Below are 19,336 nucleotides of genomic sequence, written 5' to 3'. Positions count from 1 at the left end.
ATGAATGATAGATTTATAAGCCTGAAGCTAACATTAACTCTGGAAAATAAATTCGTCTATGCAATTATGTTTATTAAAAATTGAAAGCTAGCAAAGCCGTTCTTATTTAATGGTACTCCCAAGATTACAGTTTTGTATATTTTTCAGCAAATTTTAGAGGGCTTTAAGGATGTTATAAAATCTCAGGAGATTTCAGGGACTTTTTCATATATTTTGCAATTTGATGATATTTCTTAGAGGCCCAGGAAAATAAGAAGGTCGCTGAAACCCTGTTATTTTTTATAAGTTATAATGGTTTAATTTAATAATTTACACCTAGAAGTAGCGAGGGGCCTATGAAAGTGCGAGGCTCATTGCGACAGTATAGATTGCAGTGGCCTAAGGTCGGCCAGGTTTGTAAGAGCTTGACATTAGTGACATCTTATACGACTAATAGTCAATTAAATAATTCATGTGCTTCTTCAGATGATGTAAGGGAGATAACCGCATTTTATTTCAACAACAACAACGACACGAATGCCAGTCTTGTCTGTAATTCTGTTGACATGAGGTATCGCAAGGTCGGAAACACATCAATGGATTTCCATTGCGACGGCTCCTACTTCGTCAGTACAGTACAAATATCTTGGCAAAGTGAAAGCCTTCTTTGCTCTGTCCATGTTAATGGAGGTAGCTTAAGATCTCATGTAATTATTTCAATAAAAGATTTCGTCTCTTTTTTTAAGATCAATTCATTTTCAAAGCAAACTTTGCATGCATCTGTTTGTACACTATATTCTAAATATAGAGATCTGTATTCGTCTGTTTTGTGGTTCATTGGATTGTCTTGCAGTGATAATTTAGTTTAATTATTCACTTAAGGGCCGGATTTATTTATTACATATAATCATATTTTAAGAATAAAAATACTGTACTCTCACACAGGCACATACACACACTTGGTCTTTATATCTATTAATTACCTCTCTCTCTGTTTCTTTATATGTATAGATATATACGCATTAACAAAGAGGCAGAAAATAAATAAATATTTAGATTGATAGATAGATAGGTAGATAGATAGATAGATAGATAGATAGATAGATAGATATAGATAGACAGATGGATAGATATATATATAGATAAATAGATAGATAGATAGAGATAAATAGATAGATAGATAGACTGACAGATAGATAGATAGATAGATAGATAGATAGATAGATAGATAGATAGATAGATAGATAGATAGATAGAGATAGACTGACAGACAGACAGATTGATAGATAGATAGATATATAGAAAGATAGAAAGGTAGACAGACTTTACAACACATTTGTTCACAGGACGAAATGTTGCATCTACAGCCAGGAAAGTGAGATGGAGTCTCTCTGAATACAAATGGATCAACATTGAGACACTGACAGATGGTTACTATGGTCGAGATGGCTGTTTGACAATGAACTCTGGTATAACACTTGAACTTCTTTTATGGCATGAGGTCTACTCAGCTCAAGTTTTACTTTACACAGGTAAAGCTCTTTGCCTTCTAAGTCCCTTTATAATACTGAACAAATGAATAGTCTATTGAACTCTATCCCATGTTTCTATAGTTAACTTACACACATTTAAAAGAAGTAAAGTTTACCTTTCAGACCTTGTGGTCTATAGGGCTAATAGAGTTATTTGTTTCTGTGGCCAACGATTAATGTGTGTGTCATGTGTCCAGCAACGCCTTTACTTTTCCCCAACTAATGCCAAGTTCCCATTAGAGTTGGGTTCGAACCCAGGACCATGGTTTAGAAGGCAAGTGCTTTACTGCTTAGTCAACACGTCTCTTATAGTAGACGTTCTTATTTTGGTATTGGCTGAGACAGGATTGTGGGTTTTCGTAGTTTGCAGTTTAATGGCTTCGGAACCTCGGGTCATGGGTTCGAATCTCGATGAATACTAGGATTTTGAACCTCGAAATATTTAAGGCACCCCTGAGTTAGCCCAATTCTATTACATACCTGACTTAAGTTGGGAAATTAAAGGCGCTTGTTCATTGTGCTGATAACATCACACCCTGCTTGTGAACCTTTTGCCAAAGAAACAGATGACCATGACATCATCTACAACCTACACTATTAACCGCAATGTCTGAAATGGAAATTTTTACATTTTCAATCTAAGTCAACTATATACAAAACTGTCATTCAATCATTTAGAAACCTAGTTCATTCTTCTGGCCAACTTGTTGCTGCTGAGTTGTAGGCTCTTTTGCAGACTGCCAAGGAAAACATAAACTGACCACAGCAATTTTCTGCGATATCTGCATTTAGACTAGCCTTTCATTGAATTATTATTATCGGTGCAGTAATTCGCTGTTAATTAAACATTAATGTAGTTCAACAATTAAAAATAAAATACAAAACTTTCTATCGATGCCTTATATTCTAAAGACTTTTCAAGAGACGACGGACGAGGACTCTACTCTGTGGAGCTCATTGACGCCTATGAAAAGGTTCAGTCCAAGATGTTTTCCAGTGGGAAAGATGTCTTTGTTCAGACAGCGTTTTTTAACAGTTTCTTTGTTTTTAGATCTGTTAATATAAGAGTATTGAGTGGGAAATTGGATATTTGTGAACTGGAAATTTACGGAGGTAAGTATGGAGAGAAATGAAGAATTTCGTTGAAACATGGAAAAATAATTACGGAGAGAAAGATTTAAGAATGTTTAAACCACTTAAGTTGTGTGAATCAGAATCATTTTAAACAAAAAGAAATACAGAATAAAAGCTGGCAATCTAGAGTGTTCATAAGTATTATATTTATAGAACAAAACAAAATATTTATAAAAAAATCATTTTTGAAAAAAGCACTGCATTATATCTTACTACTGCAGGAACAATCTTCCTTTTAATGTATAAAACACAATTAATTGATTACCACTAATAAACTAACTAAATGGTTTTTTTTTGTGTTTTTTTAAATTATCCATGAATATTTCAATGCTCAATTTAAAGTTCATCCAAAAAATGAGAAGCTAGATAATAAACGTGTAAAAAACGTAATAATGGAAATAACTCCAAATATCACTGAAGTAGAATTTGTTTCTCCTTTTAATAGGTTTTCGTTGGTATCATATAAATATATTTACTGTGAAGAAGTTGCAGACTTTCACTCTCTTACAAACTTATTTGACTAAAAACAGACAAGTAACTTGTGGTAGGGAACATCATTTGATATTAAGATTAGTAAGATCAGCTGCTACGCCTTATAATATAGCTCAAATTATAGCTCAACTTTTTTTTCTATTTAGCTGGTAATAAGGATGTTAAGAGTAGCTTCCTTAGACATTGAATAATTTATCGTGAAAATTTCAGAGAAAGTTAAACAGCTGTGTGTGTGTAAGTGTGTGTGTGTGGTTGTTCTGCTTTAAACTGATACTAAAAGGCTTGACCTTGAGCCTGAAGGTTAAGGGGGAGTATAGTATTTCAAGTGGCTACGCCTTCGTAGCTGTGATCTACATACTTTGCCTCAGACATAGCCTGTGTCTGCCAGTAGCTGTTTAGATTCTCTTTCCACAAGTCTGTCCTCAGGTGTAAATGTTTGCTGATCTCAAAGTTGAATCTTGCTGCATTTGTAATATATCCCCTGCTGTCTCATTCGGAATCCTCCAAATGGCTCATTTCTATTTCAGTTAAAGCTGATCTTTAAGCCACAGAAAGGATTGTCCTACGCATAAGGTCGTCCTTCATGCAGGGTATGTGACCTGCCCAGCGTAGATAACAAACTATTGTGACGATTTCCTTTTATTTTTGTCTATGAGTAGACCTTGTTTTTAATTATTTAACAGTATAGAATTTAGCCCTTGTTATACAGGAAGAGTGATCCTTAAAGGATTACGGGCAAGACATGGCCTAAATTGTGCAGATGTGCCTAAACTAAAAAACTCAAACTCTTCTTTATATACTTCTTTATATATTAAGTTTAGATAACCAAAGAACATTTCTGCTAAGGTTTATCAAGATTGTTGAAACGGTTTTGATTTCTATGCGGGAACATACATACATACATACATACATACATACATACATACATACATACATACATACATATATACATACATACATACATACATACATACATACATACATACGCCTCACTTTCTGATTTATATATTAGATTTATAGTTCAGATCTAAATATGTCTTTTTTTTTAACATTCTTGCCCACAGATTGTATCTCTCCATATTACGGCTACTCTTGTCTAGATATATGCTATCTAGCATGTCTACACCAGGACTGTACCTATAGTGGTGAATGCTATGAATGTACTCCTGGTCGCACCGGTACTTACTGTGAAGACAGTTTATACAACTCTACTGACTTCGTAACTGAAGCAGCCAGACAGTCGTCCACTGAGGCACGTTTTAGTGTCGCGAAAGTAAAATCTGTTATAAATAAATATGCCGTGACGTTAATAGTTTGTGTCCTTACAATTTTGACTATCTTTATTGGGAAAAAATGTCTCTCTTCTCTATCTGACCAAGTGGTTAGTGAGGAAGAGGAATAACGCTATAATAATAATACATTTCTATGAAAACAAAATATTATTTACATTTGTTTGTGCTTGCTTTTAGAATTTGTTTTTTGTTATTTTAGTTCAGAACAAACTTAAGTCTATGCAAGCGGAATCTGGGTTGTTAAGCGCTTGGCTTCTGAACCTGAGGTCCTGGTAAATAATGGAATTTAGAATTTCAAAATTTTTAAGCGCGGAGTCCACACAACTTTAATGTGTACCTGAGTTTAATTGGGGAAAGTAAAGGCGATTAACCGTAAGGTTGGCCACATGACACCCTGCACGTTAACCTTTGGCCAAAGAAACAGATGACCTTAACATCATATGTCTTACAGATCGCAAGGTCTTTACTTACATGCTAGCATTCCAAGACATTTCAAAATTATTATTAGAATTTCAGTTTTAATATATTTGACTATAACTATCTCTCTAGTCTATAAGGAGGATATCTCATCGGTCCGAAGATTCTGTGGCATGGTTCAATATCTTGCAAGATTTGTTCGAGATCTGTCGACAGATTTACTGTTATTAAGAGTTGACGAGAAATAAAATACCATTTTTTCGTCTGATCAGTGTACACAAGCTTTCAACAAGTTAAAACAGAAAATATCGACTTATGGCACACTGATATATTTTGACCCTAACAAAGAGCTTACATTACAAGTAGATAGTAGCCAGAATGGGTTGGGAGCAGCGTTATTACAAGATGGCAGTCCAATAGCATATGCTTCTAGATCATTAACTGATACTCAGAAAAGATGGGCATAGATTGATTGTTGGCAGTGGTTGTTCGTTTGGAACGTTTTGATCAGTATACATATGGCAGGACATTTATAGTTCAGAATGACCATAAACCACTGGAAAACATCCTTCAAAAACCACTTAAGAGAAGGCTACAAAGTCTAATGATCCGCTTTTATCGTTACGATATCCAGTTTCATATGTTAAAGGCAAAAATGTGTTTATAGCTGATACTTTGAGTAGAGACCCATCAGAAGAAAAGAGTGATAACCTGATGTTTGTATCAATACAGTCGGACTGGCAATACCAGATGCAGTGCTGGAGAAAGTCAGAATCGAGACAGAGAAAGATAGAACAATGCAAACACTGATTCAGTATATCCTAAATGGATGACCAGACAAACACAATAGTCTACCTGAACTCAAACACTGATTCAGTATATCCTAAATGGATGACCAGACAAACACAATAGTCTACCTGAACTCAAACACTGATTCAGTATATCCTAAATGGATGGCCAGACAAACACAATAGTCTACCTGATCTCAAACAATATTTTTCACTAAGAGACATGTTAACATACAAAGACGGACTATTGTTAAAGGAGAACAAATAATCAAACCGATATCACTTCCAATAGAAATAGAAAAAAAAACTCCATGCATCACATCTAAGAGTAGACTCAATGAAAGGAAGAGCAAGAGAAACAGTTTTCTGGCCTGGATTATCAGCTCGAATAAAGGAAATAGCCAACTCATGTCACATTTGTCAGAAAAACAAACCAGCGAATCAGAGAGAAGAATTAATACAGCACGAAATAGTTCTAATCCGTGGGACAAGATTGGAATTGATTTGTTCCAAATGTGTGAAAAGGGGATGTTGATATGGTGCGTAAAGGTGCACGCGTTCAATATAATAAAGTATTGTTCTCCGCCATGACAAAATTTCTTTCGTAAAACGTGTGCTATAGGCCCGTGTCAAAGAGAACAATCCATGCTCTAACAGCAATGGGAAAGAAAGAGCATTGGTACAAATCTGTCCAAGTATATGGATCTTCCTGTGTGGCTATATCTTTGTGTCTTTCTGAATATTTTATTATATTTTGTTTTTGTATTTAATTATTATGGTTCAGTGCTTTATGTATAATTGCTACTTTACTTTACTTTCGTTAGTTTAGTAATACCATTAGATATAAATTATAATTACATAAAACCCTGACAGGCCATATCTGGAGTGCTAATTTGGTTCAGAGATTCAGGATTGTAGAGAATATATACATAGATAAGAAAAATCAGACTTGAAAATTGCCGGGTTACTGCTAATATTATGTAGTAAACCAGAAGTAAACATCAAAGTTCGTATTTTTAATGCATTAATAAAACAAACAACAAAAATTGAACTTCCGCTTTGCGTGCATACTAACAAAGACATGAAGATCTGGATCGATCTCTATGGACAAAATTGTGGTTTCCGTAGCAAATCTAATTATTTTGATCACATTTTTAAATAAAGGTAAATTTAGACAAAAATACTTTATTCCGATTTATTGAGCGTTAATAGATTTGATATATAGATTAGCTATACTTATTACTATATCCTTAAAGTTCCCGATCACCGTATAAAGCGTATACAGAAAAAAAAAATTACTAGATCTAGATGATACTAGAGCATATTGTTACGAATCTCACTATCCAGGCTCTCTGCAAACTGCACCATACACCACCAACTTAAAGAACTTGACAACTCAGGGCTCCAAAGTAACGTAACACTTTAATAGTTGAATAAGTAACAGCCAATACTGTACAATTGGCAACACGTACACTGTACAAATATCTCTCTTGTTAATAGCCGTTCCGCCGTATCGACTCTTGCACTGGCCTCTCCGTCTCGTTCCGGGCTTGCACTGGGTTCAACAGTTCAGGACTGACTTCACACACTAGACTCGTTGTGTCGGACTCGATCGCAGACCAAGATCAAGACGCCGTTCGTCTCAACTGTACTTGATAGTACTCCGCACTGAACCATCGTAATGCTCCGTACAGAACCACACCGCTGAACTGTGCTGTAGCCGACCGGACTGTAGTGAACCGGGCTCTGAACCCCTGCCGTGAACCGTCTTGACTGTGACACCTCCGCTCTTATATAGGGTCCCTACTGGCCTTCTCGAACCGGACAGAACGCCGCTCGACGTTTCTAGGTGGTCAGATGACTACAACTCTCGTGACGCTCCTGAGCTTTGTTCACGATGGCTTTCCTTCCCGAACCGTCATGTTGACACTCGACCCGGCTGACAGGCGTAACTCGTCACGGTTGACCGCTCGTCTAGCGCTGGCCTGGGGCGATTTGCGTCGGCTGACTACACACACACCACTACCCCTCTCTGTGCCACCACCAAGCTTATAACAATATGATAATTATAATGATTATAATTAGATGATAGACCTAACCTAAGTCCTAATTTCTGTTTTAGAGTCCTCCATTTTATACTCCCGCTTCTTTCCTAGTTCTATCTCTCTTTAGATAGCATCTTTTTCATCATTTCTTACACATTCTAGCAAAGAATAGAGAGATCAATGATATTTAGTCTATCTGTAATAGAATAAGAAGATAAGATCTAGAGTGTATACGAGAAAAAAGGTTGACTAAAGTACTTCATGGTGACACTAAGACATTTCTTCGCAAACAAGAACAAGTTTTAATGATTCAATTGGCGTAATTAAACATGTACGCACCATCGTATTGTACATTGATCCATTAAGAATTTATGGAAGAAAAAAAATGAAATAAAATATGTACGATTAGTTATTGTGTTTTAAAGGCTTTATAAATTGTTTACACTTTAATTGAGTACACCCGTAGATAGCTTTTACTTTGTTATTATTTTGCTGGTGAATTATTGCAATGTGTTTAAGCTTCGAAGTCTACTGTCCCATACCAAAACATTGGAAATGGTCATAACACAGCTTATCTATGCCTTACTTACACAACCAGGGCCGGCCTAACATTTGCGGGGCCTTATTTGAAATGGATTGCGCGCGGACCAGTAATGGTAGGGATAAAGGTAATAAGTGAAAATAAAGATTTTGTATTAGAAAATAAATTCGTATTTGCATTACATTTTTATTTAATGAAAGTTGACGATGCCGTTTTTTTTTTTATACCACGCGTAAAACTGGCGTTTACCATATTAATTGACACCCCAAAACCCAAAATGACAATTTGAAAACAAGGAGACCACGGGAACCCTATTATAATTATAATGGTTTAATTTAATAATTTACACCTAGAATTAGCGTGGGGCTTTTGAACCTTTGGGGTCCACTGCGGCAGCATAGGCATAAGGCTGGTCCTAATGATATCCAGCTCGCTGTCAACGAATTTTCATCACGCTGCTGCTTTTTTTTTTGGTTAACCTATAAACTCGATAAAACAGAAGTCATGTTCCAGAAGTCACCCAATAAAACCTACTCAGCCCAAAGATCACCGCGCATAGACATCCCTTAAAGTGGTAGATAACTTCACATTATCTGGGAAGCATAGTATCAAATGACACATTGCTTTAAAGAGAGGTTGATATGTGATCATGGATAGTCGTGCTTTTGGACGCCTCCCAGCAACAGTGTGGCGAAATAAATCGCTCCGCCTGTCTACAAAAATTAGGGTTAACAAGTGATTCTGTTAACCCCTCTATGTGGATCTGAGACATGAGTACTTTATAGAAAGCAACTAAGGCTTCTTGAACGACTTCACCAAAGACCGCAATACAAACAGCGATATTCTTGCAAAATGGTATGAACTTCCTATAATCCGACAGTCACGCTTGGCAGGGCAAATATTCCGTATTTTGTCATTTTTTTTAGTAAGCTGAAAGGTTGTCGGAGTAACAGAGATGCCTCACAATAACGCTTCCTTAGAATACTAACGCGATGTTTTTAAGTCTCTTAGAAAAAAATGCCCGATTTTACTTTGTTACTAGGTGCACGTTTTACACTATAACGTAGAGATTTCGCATCACTTGATGATTCCTACTAAAGCCATAATAAAAGGCTTGTCTTCGAGTCCGAAGATAAGTGAGGAATGCAGTATTTCCCGTGGCTGCGAAGCCCCAGCTGTGACGTACATATTTTGTCACATCCAGGGCAAGCATAACCATTGTCCGCAGGTGGTCGATTTAGATTTTCTTTTCGCTGTCTGCGTTTGTCCTCGGCAGCAGATTTTCTTTTGGTCTCCAATGTGTAACCTGCGGCCTTCGTGAGTGACCTCCAGCTGTCTCGTTCGGAGGCCGCATACAACCAGCTGCTCTCTTCTATGTCATCCAAAAGTTGACGCCTAAGCTGGTATTTGAAGCGTTTCCGTGGGGCGCCTCTGTTACGTCGACCACCCTTTAGCTCACCAAAAAAGACTGCCTTTGACATACGTTCGTCTCCCATACGGGATACGTGCCCTACCCAGTGCATATGTCGGACCATAAGAAGCCCCTCTATACTGTCCTTACCGGCGTTGGCAAGGACATCGCTGTTTGTAGTGCGGTCCTGCCACCGTATGTCCATGATGGAGCGCAAACATCTTTGGTGAAAGCACTCAAGAAGTCTTAATTGTTGTTTCCTGTAAAGTGTCCATGTCTCAGAGCCATAATGAATATATTAATTGCAATACTAAATGTCAGAAAGTAACCATTTTGAGAAGTTACACTGCAAAGACTTTCTTCCAAGCCTATAATAGCCCAATAGTTTTACGCGAAAGAAGCAATGTAAAACGTTAAGACGTGAGCTGTGGTTTTCTATAGGCCTACTGTTGGGGAGACTTTCTATTCTAATCGCCATGTACAATTACATTGAGAACTGACAGAACGAAAAAGTAACTCTTTGGATTAATAGTCTTTACCCGATCGTTCATTTTCGTAATTACAACAATATTTCCAAAATGACTTCGGGTATATATCCTTAAGAAATTATTCATCCGAGCGAGGCTCGGTCACCTGATATTAATACTTAATTAAAACTATAAACAGACATAACATTACATGAACATGTTTCTTTTGCTCTACTTTAAATGGTATAACGTTGTGCTGTATCATGTACACTTAGACTACCATCTACATGTGTCAAGGTAAGTTTGGGCATATATCTAGAGCGAGGCCCTGTGCGAAACGGATCGCGCGGGGCCTAGTCTGGTTAGGGATAAGGATAATGTCAAAATTATTTTTTATATTAGAAAATATGCATACTTTCGTCTTGGCAATAAATTTTTATTAAATGAAAGCTCGCAGTGCCACTTTTTATTTATTGGCACCCCGAAATGTCGATTTCGTCTATTATCCAGGAGATTTGAATAAATTCAAAAGATGTTCTGCACTCTATCCAGAAGAAATGAAGAAATTAATTGTAAATGAAATAAATGAGAAATGGACGAGCTCTCATCCAAATCACTAGAAAGATGACGCTTACTATAAGCTATCCCCACAAGACCAACGTCTAATCTTTCGACTCAGGACCGGACACAACAGAATGCGACAACACATGTACCGGAAGCTCAAAATTGGAACCAGTGAAATAACGTGTATAAGCTTTTAACCAGAATGACATACATACAGACAGACAGACGGGCAGACAGAATGAGTTGATATACGCTTTAAAAAAAAAAACTTCAATTTAAAAAAAAAAGACGAACAAGCAAAATTTCTGATGGGCCACCTCTGGCTAATGGCCATTCCACCCCTAATTGGGTCATGACCAACAATATGAGAACCCTGTCTGGGCATGTTTTCTTTTGCTATATGTAATGATATGTTACGGTAGCACTTGTAACTCTATTCAAGCTGTTTTAATAATTGGTTAATATGTCAATTTCTCAGTATTGAAAATAGTTTTTTCTTTGAATTTCAGAATGGTGTAGAAATGAAGTCTCTGCAGGTAAACAAAATATTTCTAATATGAGGCCAACTAAATAACTATTATCTATTTACATAATTGTAATAAAAAAATAAATAAATAGTTTAACAAATAATTGGTAGTTCCATCTCAAGGATGAAGCAATGATGTAAATAATTTCTCGTATATCTAATTTTTGCTTTCTTGCTTAAAGTTTTTTTCTCTTTAGTTTTCTCTTTATTATTTTTTTTTTCTAATCCCTCATTTTTTTCTTTTTTTTCGTGTATCTTTGGACCTCTTTTTCCGTCTCTCAATCTCTTAATCTCTATTTCTCTAACCTTCTCTCTTTCTTTTTTTTCTAAATTGCTATGTTTTACCCTTTTTTTCTCTCTCTTTTTCTATCCTCTCTGCATTCTATTCAATATCTCTATCTTTTCTTCTCTCTCTCTTTCAATACTATCTCTTTCTTTCTTTTACCTTTTAATTATTCTCTATTTTTCTATCCTTCTTTATATATAATAATAATAATATTAATTTAATTTATAGAGCGCTGTTGAAAAACAAAATGTAGGCTCAAGGCGCTATGATAAGATTACACACACATAAACACGAGAGTGAAAATGACAAACTCATCTACAAGATTTCCCAAACAAATATGTCTTAATAGTCTTCTTGAATGTAGCTATTAGTTTTGTGTGGTCTGTCTGTCAACGCATCTAACCGTCGGTCCGTCATTTTGTCCGTCCATCGTGTTTAGATCTCATAAACTCAAAAAGATATTGAAACTCCGACCTCATGATATTTTAGACCTTTCAAAGTTCTTATTCAAGGGCTACTTTTTTTCTTTTCTGACAGAAAAAGATGTAATTTTTAAAATCAACTATGCAAGCATTGTTTATTTCATAACAATACTCTAGTTGTACAAATCTTCACTATAAACGGTAAAAAACACAGGAAACAATTAGTAAGGGAGATGGTTGCTTATCGTATTTTTAACACATTTATGCTATCGGTTTTAATTAAAAAAAAGTATTGACATTGTATTACTAAATTAAAAATTTTCTGTCATACTAAAAAACTATATTTACAAAAGAATGTTTTATTTTTTTAAGAAAAAGAAATTCTATTTAGTATGCATATAAAGAATCTCTTCATATAATCAACAGTTTAAACGAGAAGAAGTAAAGGAAAGATCCCTCACCTATAGTAGCAGATAGTTCACGAGAAAACAGGAGGGGGGGGGGAACACGTAGTCACAAAATAGCAGGGCCGGACCATTGCAACCAGGAAATATCACTCTTTTTTTTTATTTCTACCTCACGTTAAAAAAAAAGGGGGGGGGGGAGGAAGTAATATACTCTGTAATTACTATCGAGGCAACAGAGCACGCTAAAGAGTTTGGACTTCATAAAAAGATCACTTATTTGTTTTTTGCAACTCGGACGGAAAGAGTAATCTTAGGTTATTTTAGAAGCAAATAAAAAAAGAGGGGCGGGGGGGGGGTAGAAGTAGTATTCATCTTTTACTAAATAGCAGAACCGGACTTAACTATTGTAGAGCACTATGCGAAATGGATTTCGCGGGGCCAAGTAAGGATACGGATAATAAGTGAAAATTAAGAGTTTGTATTAGAAAAAAAATTAGTCTTTGCATTTTATTCATTTTTTACTACGTACAGAATTACTTTACGAGCCTTGCGTGTAGCAAAGTCATACAGTACATCATAAAAAATTATTTCCTACATAGATCACGTTCAATAGCAAATGTTTCAATATATCTACGACTGTCTACGAGAATTGTTGATCTTAAGTGATTCTTCATTAGCTTGAGGCACAAGAAGCTTCTTTCACTAGATTCCACAATTACGGGTATTGCATAATGCCGTTTTTTTTATAGCGCCTAGGATTGGCGTTTTCCATATTGAATCACACACCAAAAATGACAAATTTCGTCTATATATTTCAAGAGATTAGAATGTGTTCTCAAAAGATTTTAGTAATGTGCGGATATTTCCAGGACTTGTTCGTATACTTTGCAATTTCATGAGATTTTCAGGACCTCCTGTTAAATCGACAGGGGGCCGCGGGAAATCTGTTTTAAAAATGGTTTAATTTATAATTTATACACCTAAAATTAGCGCGGGTCTTATAAAAGTGCGGGGCCCACTGCGGTCACATAGGTTGCAGTGGCCTAATGTCGGCCCTGCAAAATAGCGGCGTATGCTACGCCGCCGGTCGACTAGTTATTTTTAAAAGGTAAAGAAAAAGTTTTTTATTAAGAAAGAAATATATTTAATGAGACCTTGAATGAATTAAAATGGCTAAATATTTGATCGGAGTCGCAGCAAAAGCCACTTTCCCTTATATATAAATATTTATATATATATATATATATACTATAAAGTAGAGTGTATGTATGTATGTATGTGCCTAATAGACCGTTTGACCAATCTTGATAAAACTTAACAGAAATGTTCCTGGGTACTAACTTAGACCTTAGTCTATGTACTGTAACCCTAAACAAACTTAAGACCCTCAAAACAAAAGTTGACCAACTCTATAAAAGTATTGTATCTTATAAATCTAGGCTATGTTCACCATGTTGACATGAGGAAAGATCGAAAGTATTTAGATCAAGATCTAATTTTAAGAACTACACTTTGAACACATAGTTTTTTACTTTGACACATGATATATATATATATATATATATATATATAAGAAAGATGGAAATTAGATATAGAAAAATGATACATCTAGGTATTCAATAAATACAAAATTCAGAGTATCATATTTAAAAATTTATTTCAATTAGCATAAAAGCTATGGGTCCCAATATTAATAAGGAAAAAGACTATAACAAATAAGCACTTTGCACAGCTTGCGTACAGCAACGCTGCAGTTCTCGCGATGATAAAAAAAATACTTATAAATTGTTGTTTTATATTATGTTTGACCTATATGCATACTAATAGTATTTTTTCTCTGTCAAAAAAAAAAAGAAACACATTTTTGTAAATATACAATATAAAAGTATTAAAAAACTTACCTAACTTAGCAATGGAAATGTAAAAAAAATAGTTTTTGACAAAAAAAACTAAAACCATTTGCATAAATGTGTTAAAAATATGGGAGATTAATATTTCCCGTACTTAATAGCATCGCGTCTTCGTTACTATTAATAGTGAATAGTTGTAAAAACGGTGTATTATTATAATAATAAAAAAAAACTGCTTGCATAGTTGTTGTTAAAAATTAAATGTTCGTTTTCAGAAAAGAAAAACGTAGACGTTGCATCAGGACCTTGAATGTTCTAAAACAGCGATGCCAAAACTAAGGCCCGCGGGCCAGATCCGGTCCGCGACGTGCTTCTATCCGGCTCGCCAAAACATAATATAAAAAAAATTGAAAAAAATTAGAATGTTGAAAATATATTCTCTTTAAGTTAGGATTCTAACTCTTTCTGTCTTAAATTCCATCTTTATGTTTGGTATTGTAATATTCATATAATTTTTTTTATTGTAAGAACACAAGTGTTGTTTGTTTTTTTCGATGGCGATAAAACTTGAAACTATTTTAATTCTTGGAAAATTCCGCCACTGTCTTGAGCTAGCCGTGTCCTTGACACCTTGTGTGTGCAACACAGAGTATAATTGATGCATCATTTTTGGGTAGTGTTCTTTTGATATCAAAGCGATTGGTTTTAAAGAACATAATTTTAAAGGCATTATGAAGCCAAACACGTAAACACATATGGTGGCTTTCTTGGTTGGAGCCGCGAAGACAAGATTGTTAAGTTATGACTAGAGATTTGGGGATTGACGAGAATAATTAACAAAAAGAGACAAGAAAATGAGTCTGCGATAAGGGCCAGCTACAGAGTGGCTCACATCTTAAGTAGAGCAATGAAGCCTTTTTCGGATTTCGAATGTGTAAAAAAGCGCTTGCTAGCAGTGATGGAAGAAATGTGTCATGAAAAGAAGAATGCACTAGAAGCTGTCAGCCTTTCTCGCATGACAATTACAAGGCGAGTAGAAGATATGGTGAAAATCTCCGCTCACTATTAAAAGACAGAGCAGCAGAATTAGAAATTTTTTTATTGCCGCTGACGAGTCCACTGACATAACTGATACTGCTCAATTCTTTGTATTTATTCGCGGTACAAACAACAATTTTAACATAACAGAGGAGTTAGCAGCTATGAGGAGCATGCATGGGACTACAACTGGAGAAGACCTGTTCAAAGATCATCGAGGACCTTGCTTTTCCTTGGAATAAATTAGTTGGAGTGGCTACTGATGGCGCTAGAAATATGGTTAGATGTCAGCAAGAGTTTTTTAAAACGTGATTGAGTCAAATGGAACTGAACCCCTGCGGATTCACTGCATCATTCACCAACAAAATCTCTGTGGAATGCTTTTGAATCTGGACCATGTCATGGTAATTGTGCTCAGCACTGTAAATTTCATCCAATCACAATAGCGTTGAATCACAGAACTTTCAAAGATTTTCTGACAGCATGGGCGTAGCCAGGGTGGGGTTCTTGGGGTTCAACCCCCCCCCACCGAAATGAAATCCCTCCCCCCCCGCAGGGGGGGGGGCGGAATTAAGTGAGTGATTTTTGCTTTCATTTTGTTTATTTTAGGTGAGATTTTAATACTAAATCATCACTTACCACAGCACAGCCAAGGCAGTTTTGAGTTAAAAACCCTCTACCAGGGGGTTTTGAGTTTAAATCTCCCTACCAGGTTGTTTTGAGATTTTAAAAACCCCTATCAGGGGGTTCTTAGATACAAATCCCTCTGCCAGGGGGTTTGAATTTTAAACCCCCTACCAGAGTTTTTTGCAGTTAAATCCCCCTCTTCTATAAAACAAAACAAAAAAAATGCAAACAACAATCCCCAAATTCCAACAGCACAGTTGAGGAAGATTTTGATTTAAAAACCCCCTCCAAAATTTACGATAACCCCATCTTCAATATAAAAAAGCAAATTACACACTCAAAATTCTATGAGCGTAGCAAAAGGGGTTTTGAGTTTAACCCCCCTCCCCCTTCCAGTTGGGGTTTAAAGCTAAAAAGTACCTCTTCAATATAAAAAAAAGCAAATTACGCACTATAAAATCTATGAGCGTAGCCTAAGGGGTTTTGAGTTTAAATGCCCCCTACTCCAGATGGCTTTTTCTTTAAAGTTAAAAACCCCTCCAGATGGTTTTGAGTTTAAAATTCCCCTACAGAGCGTTTAGAGTTGAAAACCTCTCTCTTCAATATTATTTTAAAGCAAACTACAGTCACCAAATTCTATGATCGTAGCTAAATGGGGTTTTGAATTTAAAAAAAACTCCAGAGATTTTTTAGTTTAAAACCCCTCAACAGATGATTTGACGAAAAAACTTTCCTTTTCGATATAAAATCTAAAGCGAAATACAAGCATGTAATTCCAAGAGCGTAGTCAAGAAATGTTACAAAATTCTACCAGTGGCTTGGGCTCCATTAATTAAGTGTGAATAGTCTTCTGCCGAAATTGAAAATCATTAAATGTGTCTCAACAAAGATGGCTTAGACAGATTTTAGGAGTCAGTCATAGAGATCGGGTTTAAATCAAAGAAATCATATGCCGAACTGGGAGTCGAATCCTTAGTAAGATTGTGACAGAGCGTCCCATGAGGTTTTGCGGGACATGTTTTCCGACAAAATGAATTACGCAAAATAAGAGTTGCGGAAACAGCTTGCCGGAAAATGCGCTCGGCTCGAGAGGGTCTAAGTCAGTAAGAATAGCACATTAGGTTTTTGAAATAAAACTTTTTAATACCAAGATAATGCACTGTAGATACCTCAGAATATGCATATTGTTGGCTTTCAATACCATAAATAGTGCTCGGTGGCGGGGCTTCGCCCCGCGCTGGGGGAGCGCTGCGAACTCTCCAAGACCCCCTTGCTAGCAAGGGCTGGGAGTCTACAATAAACAATAAACGTCTTCCTAAAGGGTCAGAATGTAATAAAGATTAATTATGTACACACACACACACACACACACACATATATATATATACTTTTTTTTCGCGACCCCCCCCCCAAAACTCTCCCCGAAAAAAAATCCTGGCTACGCCCATGTCTGACAGAAATAGAGTCCGAATATGAAGACGTTCTATTTCACAGTGAAGTGCGGGGGGGGGGGATAGTTAAGCCGAGGAAAGGTTGTTGTTTTTTTATTAGAGACTGAAATTGAAATATGTATGCAGGAAAAATTAAAACAAGTGCCACAACTGTACGACCCCTTATGATTGTGGGATTTGGCTATTTTATGCGACATAACATCACATGTAAATGAACACAAAACTACAACGAGAAAGACAAATTGATTTCTCATGTGCATGCAGACATAAGCGCTTTCCGAAAAATTGCAACTCTTCATTCAACAGGTGGAAAAGGTGCATCTTGTCCACTTTCCAACCTGTATCACCCTACCAAATGATAAGCAGCTAAATATGTCTTTCCCAAAAAAAAAAAAAAAGAATGATCCAACTTCTGAGTCTCTTGATGGATAATTTCAGTGAAAGATTTGTGGATTTTCATAATTGAAAAAATGAGATCCGTATTTTTGAAAATCCGTTTGCTGCCGATGTGTCAAGTGACCCGACAGATCTGCAACTGGAACTGATTGACTTACAAAGCCAGACATTCCTGCTTGACACATTTCAAGTGAAGCAGACTATTGACTTCTACTCCGTGTTACCAGCAGAAACTTTTTCAAATCTTCGAAAACAAGCGTTAAGGATGATCACAATGTTTTCAAGCACTTATCTGTGTGTAAAAAACTTTTTCAATGATGAAACGCGCGGAAACCAATTTACGTAATCGCCATATGGATGAACATCTAGATTCAGTGCTCCGATTGGTGTTTCTTCATGCATGACATTATTTATGTAAGTAGGTCCACAAATGAAATTATTAAAAATAGATTATTGTATTTTTTTTTCCTCTGTTTGGTGATATGGCCCGCGACACGAATGTCGAAAATTAAAATGGCCCGTAGACCAAATAAGGTTGGGCACCACTGATCTAAAATATCACAATTGCTGATTTTCAGTATCTTTTCTAGTTTACGAGATCTAAATGGGACGGACGGAGTGACTGACGGATGGACGGACAGACCACACAAAACTAATAGCGTCTATTCCCCTTTCGGAGGCAGCTGAAAATGACACTCTAAAGACTGCAATGAACACCAATACTTACTTCAGCACTCTAAAGACTGCAATGAATACCAATACTTACTACAGCACTCTAAAGACTGCAATGAATACCAATACTTACTACAGCACTCTAAAGACTGCAATGAATACCAATACTTACTACAGCACTCTAAAGACTGCAATGAACACCAATACTTACTACAGCACTCTAAAGACTGCAATAAACACCAATACTTACTACAGCACTCTAAAGACTGCAATGAACACCAATACTTACTACAGCACTCTAAAGACTGCAATGAATACCAATACTTACTACAGCACTCTAAAGACTGCAATGAACACCAATACTTACTACAGCACTCTAAAGACTGCAATGAACACCAATACTTACTACAGCACTCTAAAGACTGCAATGAACACCAATACTTACTACAGCACTCTAAAGACTGCAATGAATACCAATACTTACTACAGCACTCTAAAGACTGCAATGAACACCAATACTTACTACAGCACTCTAAAGACTGCAATGAACACCAATACTTACTACAGCACTCTAAAGACTGCAATGAATACCAATACTTACTACAGCACTCTAAAGACTGCAATGTACACCAATACTTACTACAGCACTCTAAAGACTGCAATGAACACCAATACTGAAAATGGCACCCCCAAGTCTGCAATGAACACTTCTGAATAGTTAATCTTACACCCACTTTGACAATGGAATCTTAGTGTAGTAATACAACGCCAACACTGACGCCATATCAGAAATAAACTCAAAACTCAACGTCTATTCTTAGCCCAGAAAATTGTAATTAGAACCTCTTAGAAAATATAACAAGATATAACAATCGAAGAAACTTACCCTAAACAGGGGTCCAATAATCTTACAGAATAAAAAGTCCAAAGAAATAAAACAAAGACTCTTTTACGGGAAAAAAAATGTGTCCGTTTCAGTTAACTTTATAGAATAAACTG

General features: G+C 36.1%; 2 protein-coding genes across 6 annotated transcripts in view; both read left to right on the top strand.

Moving 5' to 3' along the window:
• Nucleotides 1-4,539, top strand: part of LOC106060054 (sushi, von Willebrand factor type A, EGF and pentraxin domain-containing protein 1-like) — a 43,741-nt gene extending 39,202 nt beyond the window's left edge. For 2 of the 4 annotated variants that reach the window (XM_056011288.1, XM_056011287.1), the window contains exons 14-17: nt 466-669; nt 1,326-1,511; nt 2,424-2,624; nt 4,202-4,539. In XM_056011288.1, coding sequence (XP_055867263.1) covers nt 466-669; nt 1,326-1,511; nt 2,424-2,624; nt 4,202-4,539 — 929 coding nt within the window. Of the gene's footprint in view, nt 1-465; nt 687-1,325; nt 1,512-2,423; nt 2,625-4,201 lie in introns of those variants that run through there. The other 2 variants (XM_056011289.1, XM_056011290.1) reach the window with 2 other exon arrangements.
• A 2,136-nt stretch (nt 4,540-6,675) lies between these two features.
• Nucleotides 6,676-19,336, top strand: part of LOC106060281 (uncharacterized) — a 66,586-nt gene continuing 53,925 nt past the window's right edge. For both annotated transcript variants that reach the window (XM_056011292.1, XM_056011291.1), the window contains exons 1-2: nt 6,676-6,798; nt 11,172-11,198. In XM_056011292.1, the coding sequence (XP_055867267.1) occupies nt 6,738-6,798; nt 11,172-11,198 (88 nt within the window). In that variant the 5' untranslated portion in view covers nt 6,676-6,737. The remainder of the gene's footprint in view (nt 6,799-11,171; nt 11,199-19,336) is intronic.

The sequence above is a fragment of the Biomphalaria glabrata genome, chromosome 14, assembly GCF_947242115.1.
Source record: "Biomphalaria glabrata chromosome 14, xgBioGlab47.1, whole genome shotgun sequence".
Taxonomy (NCBI): domain Eukaryota; kingdom Metazoa; phylum Mollusca; class Gastropoda; family Planorbidae; genus Biomphalaria; species Biomphalaria glabrata.
The sequence above is the reverse complement of the archived record's forward strand: the minus strand, read 5'-3'. Positions and strand labels throughout refer to the sequence as shown.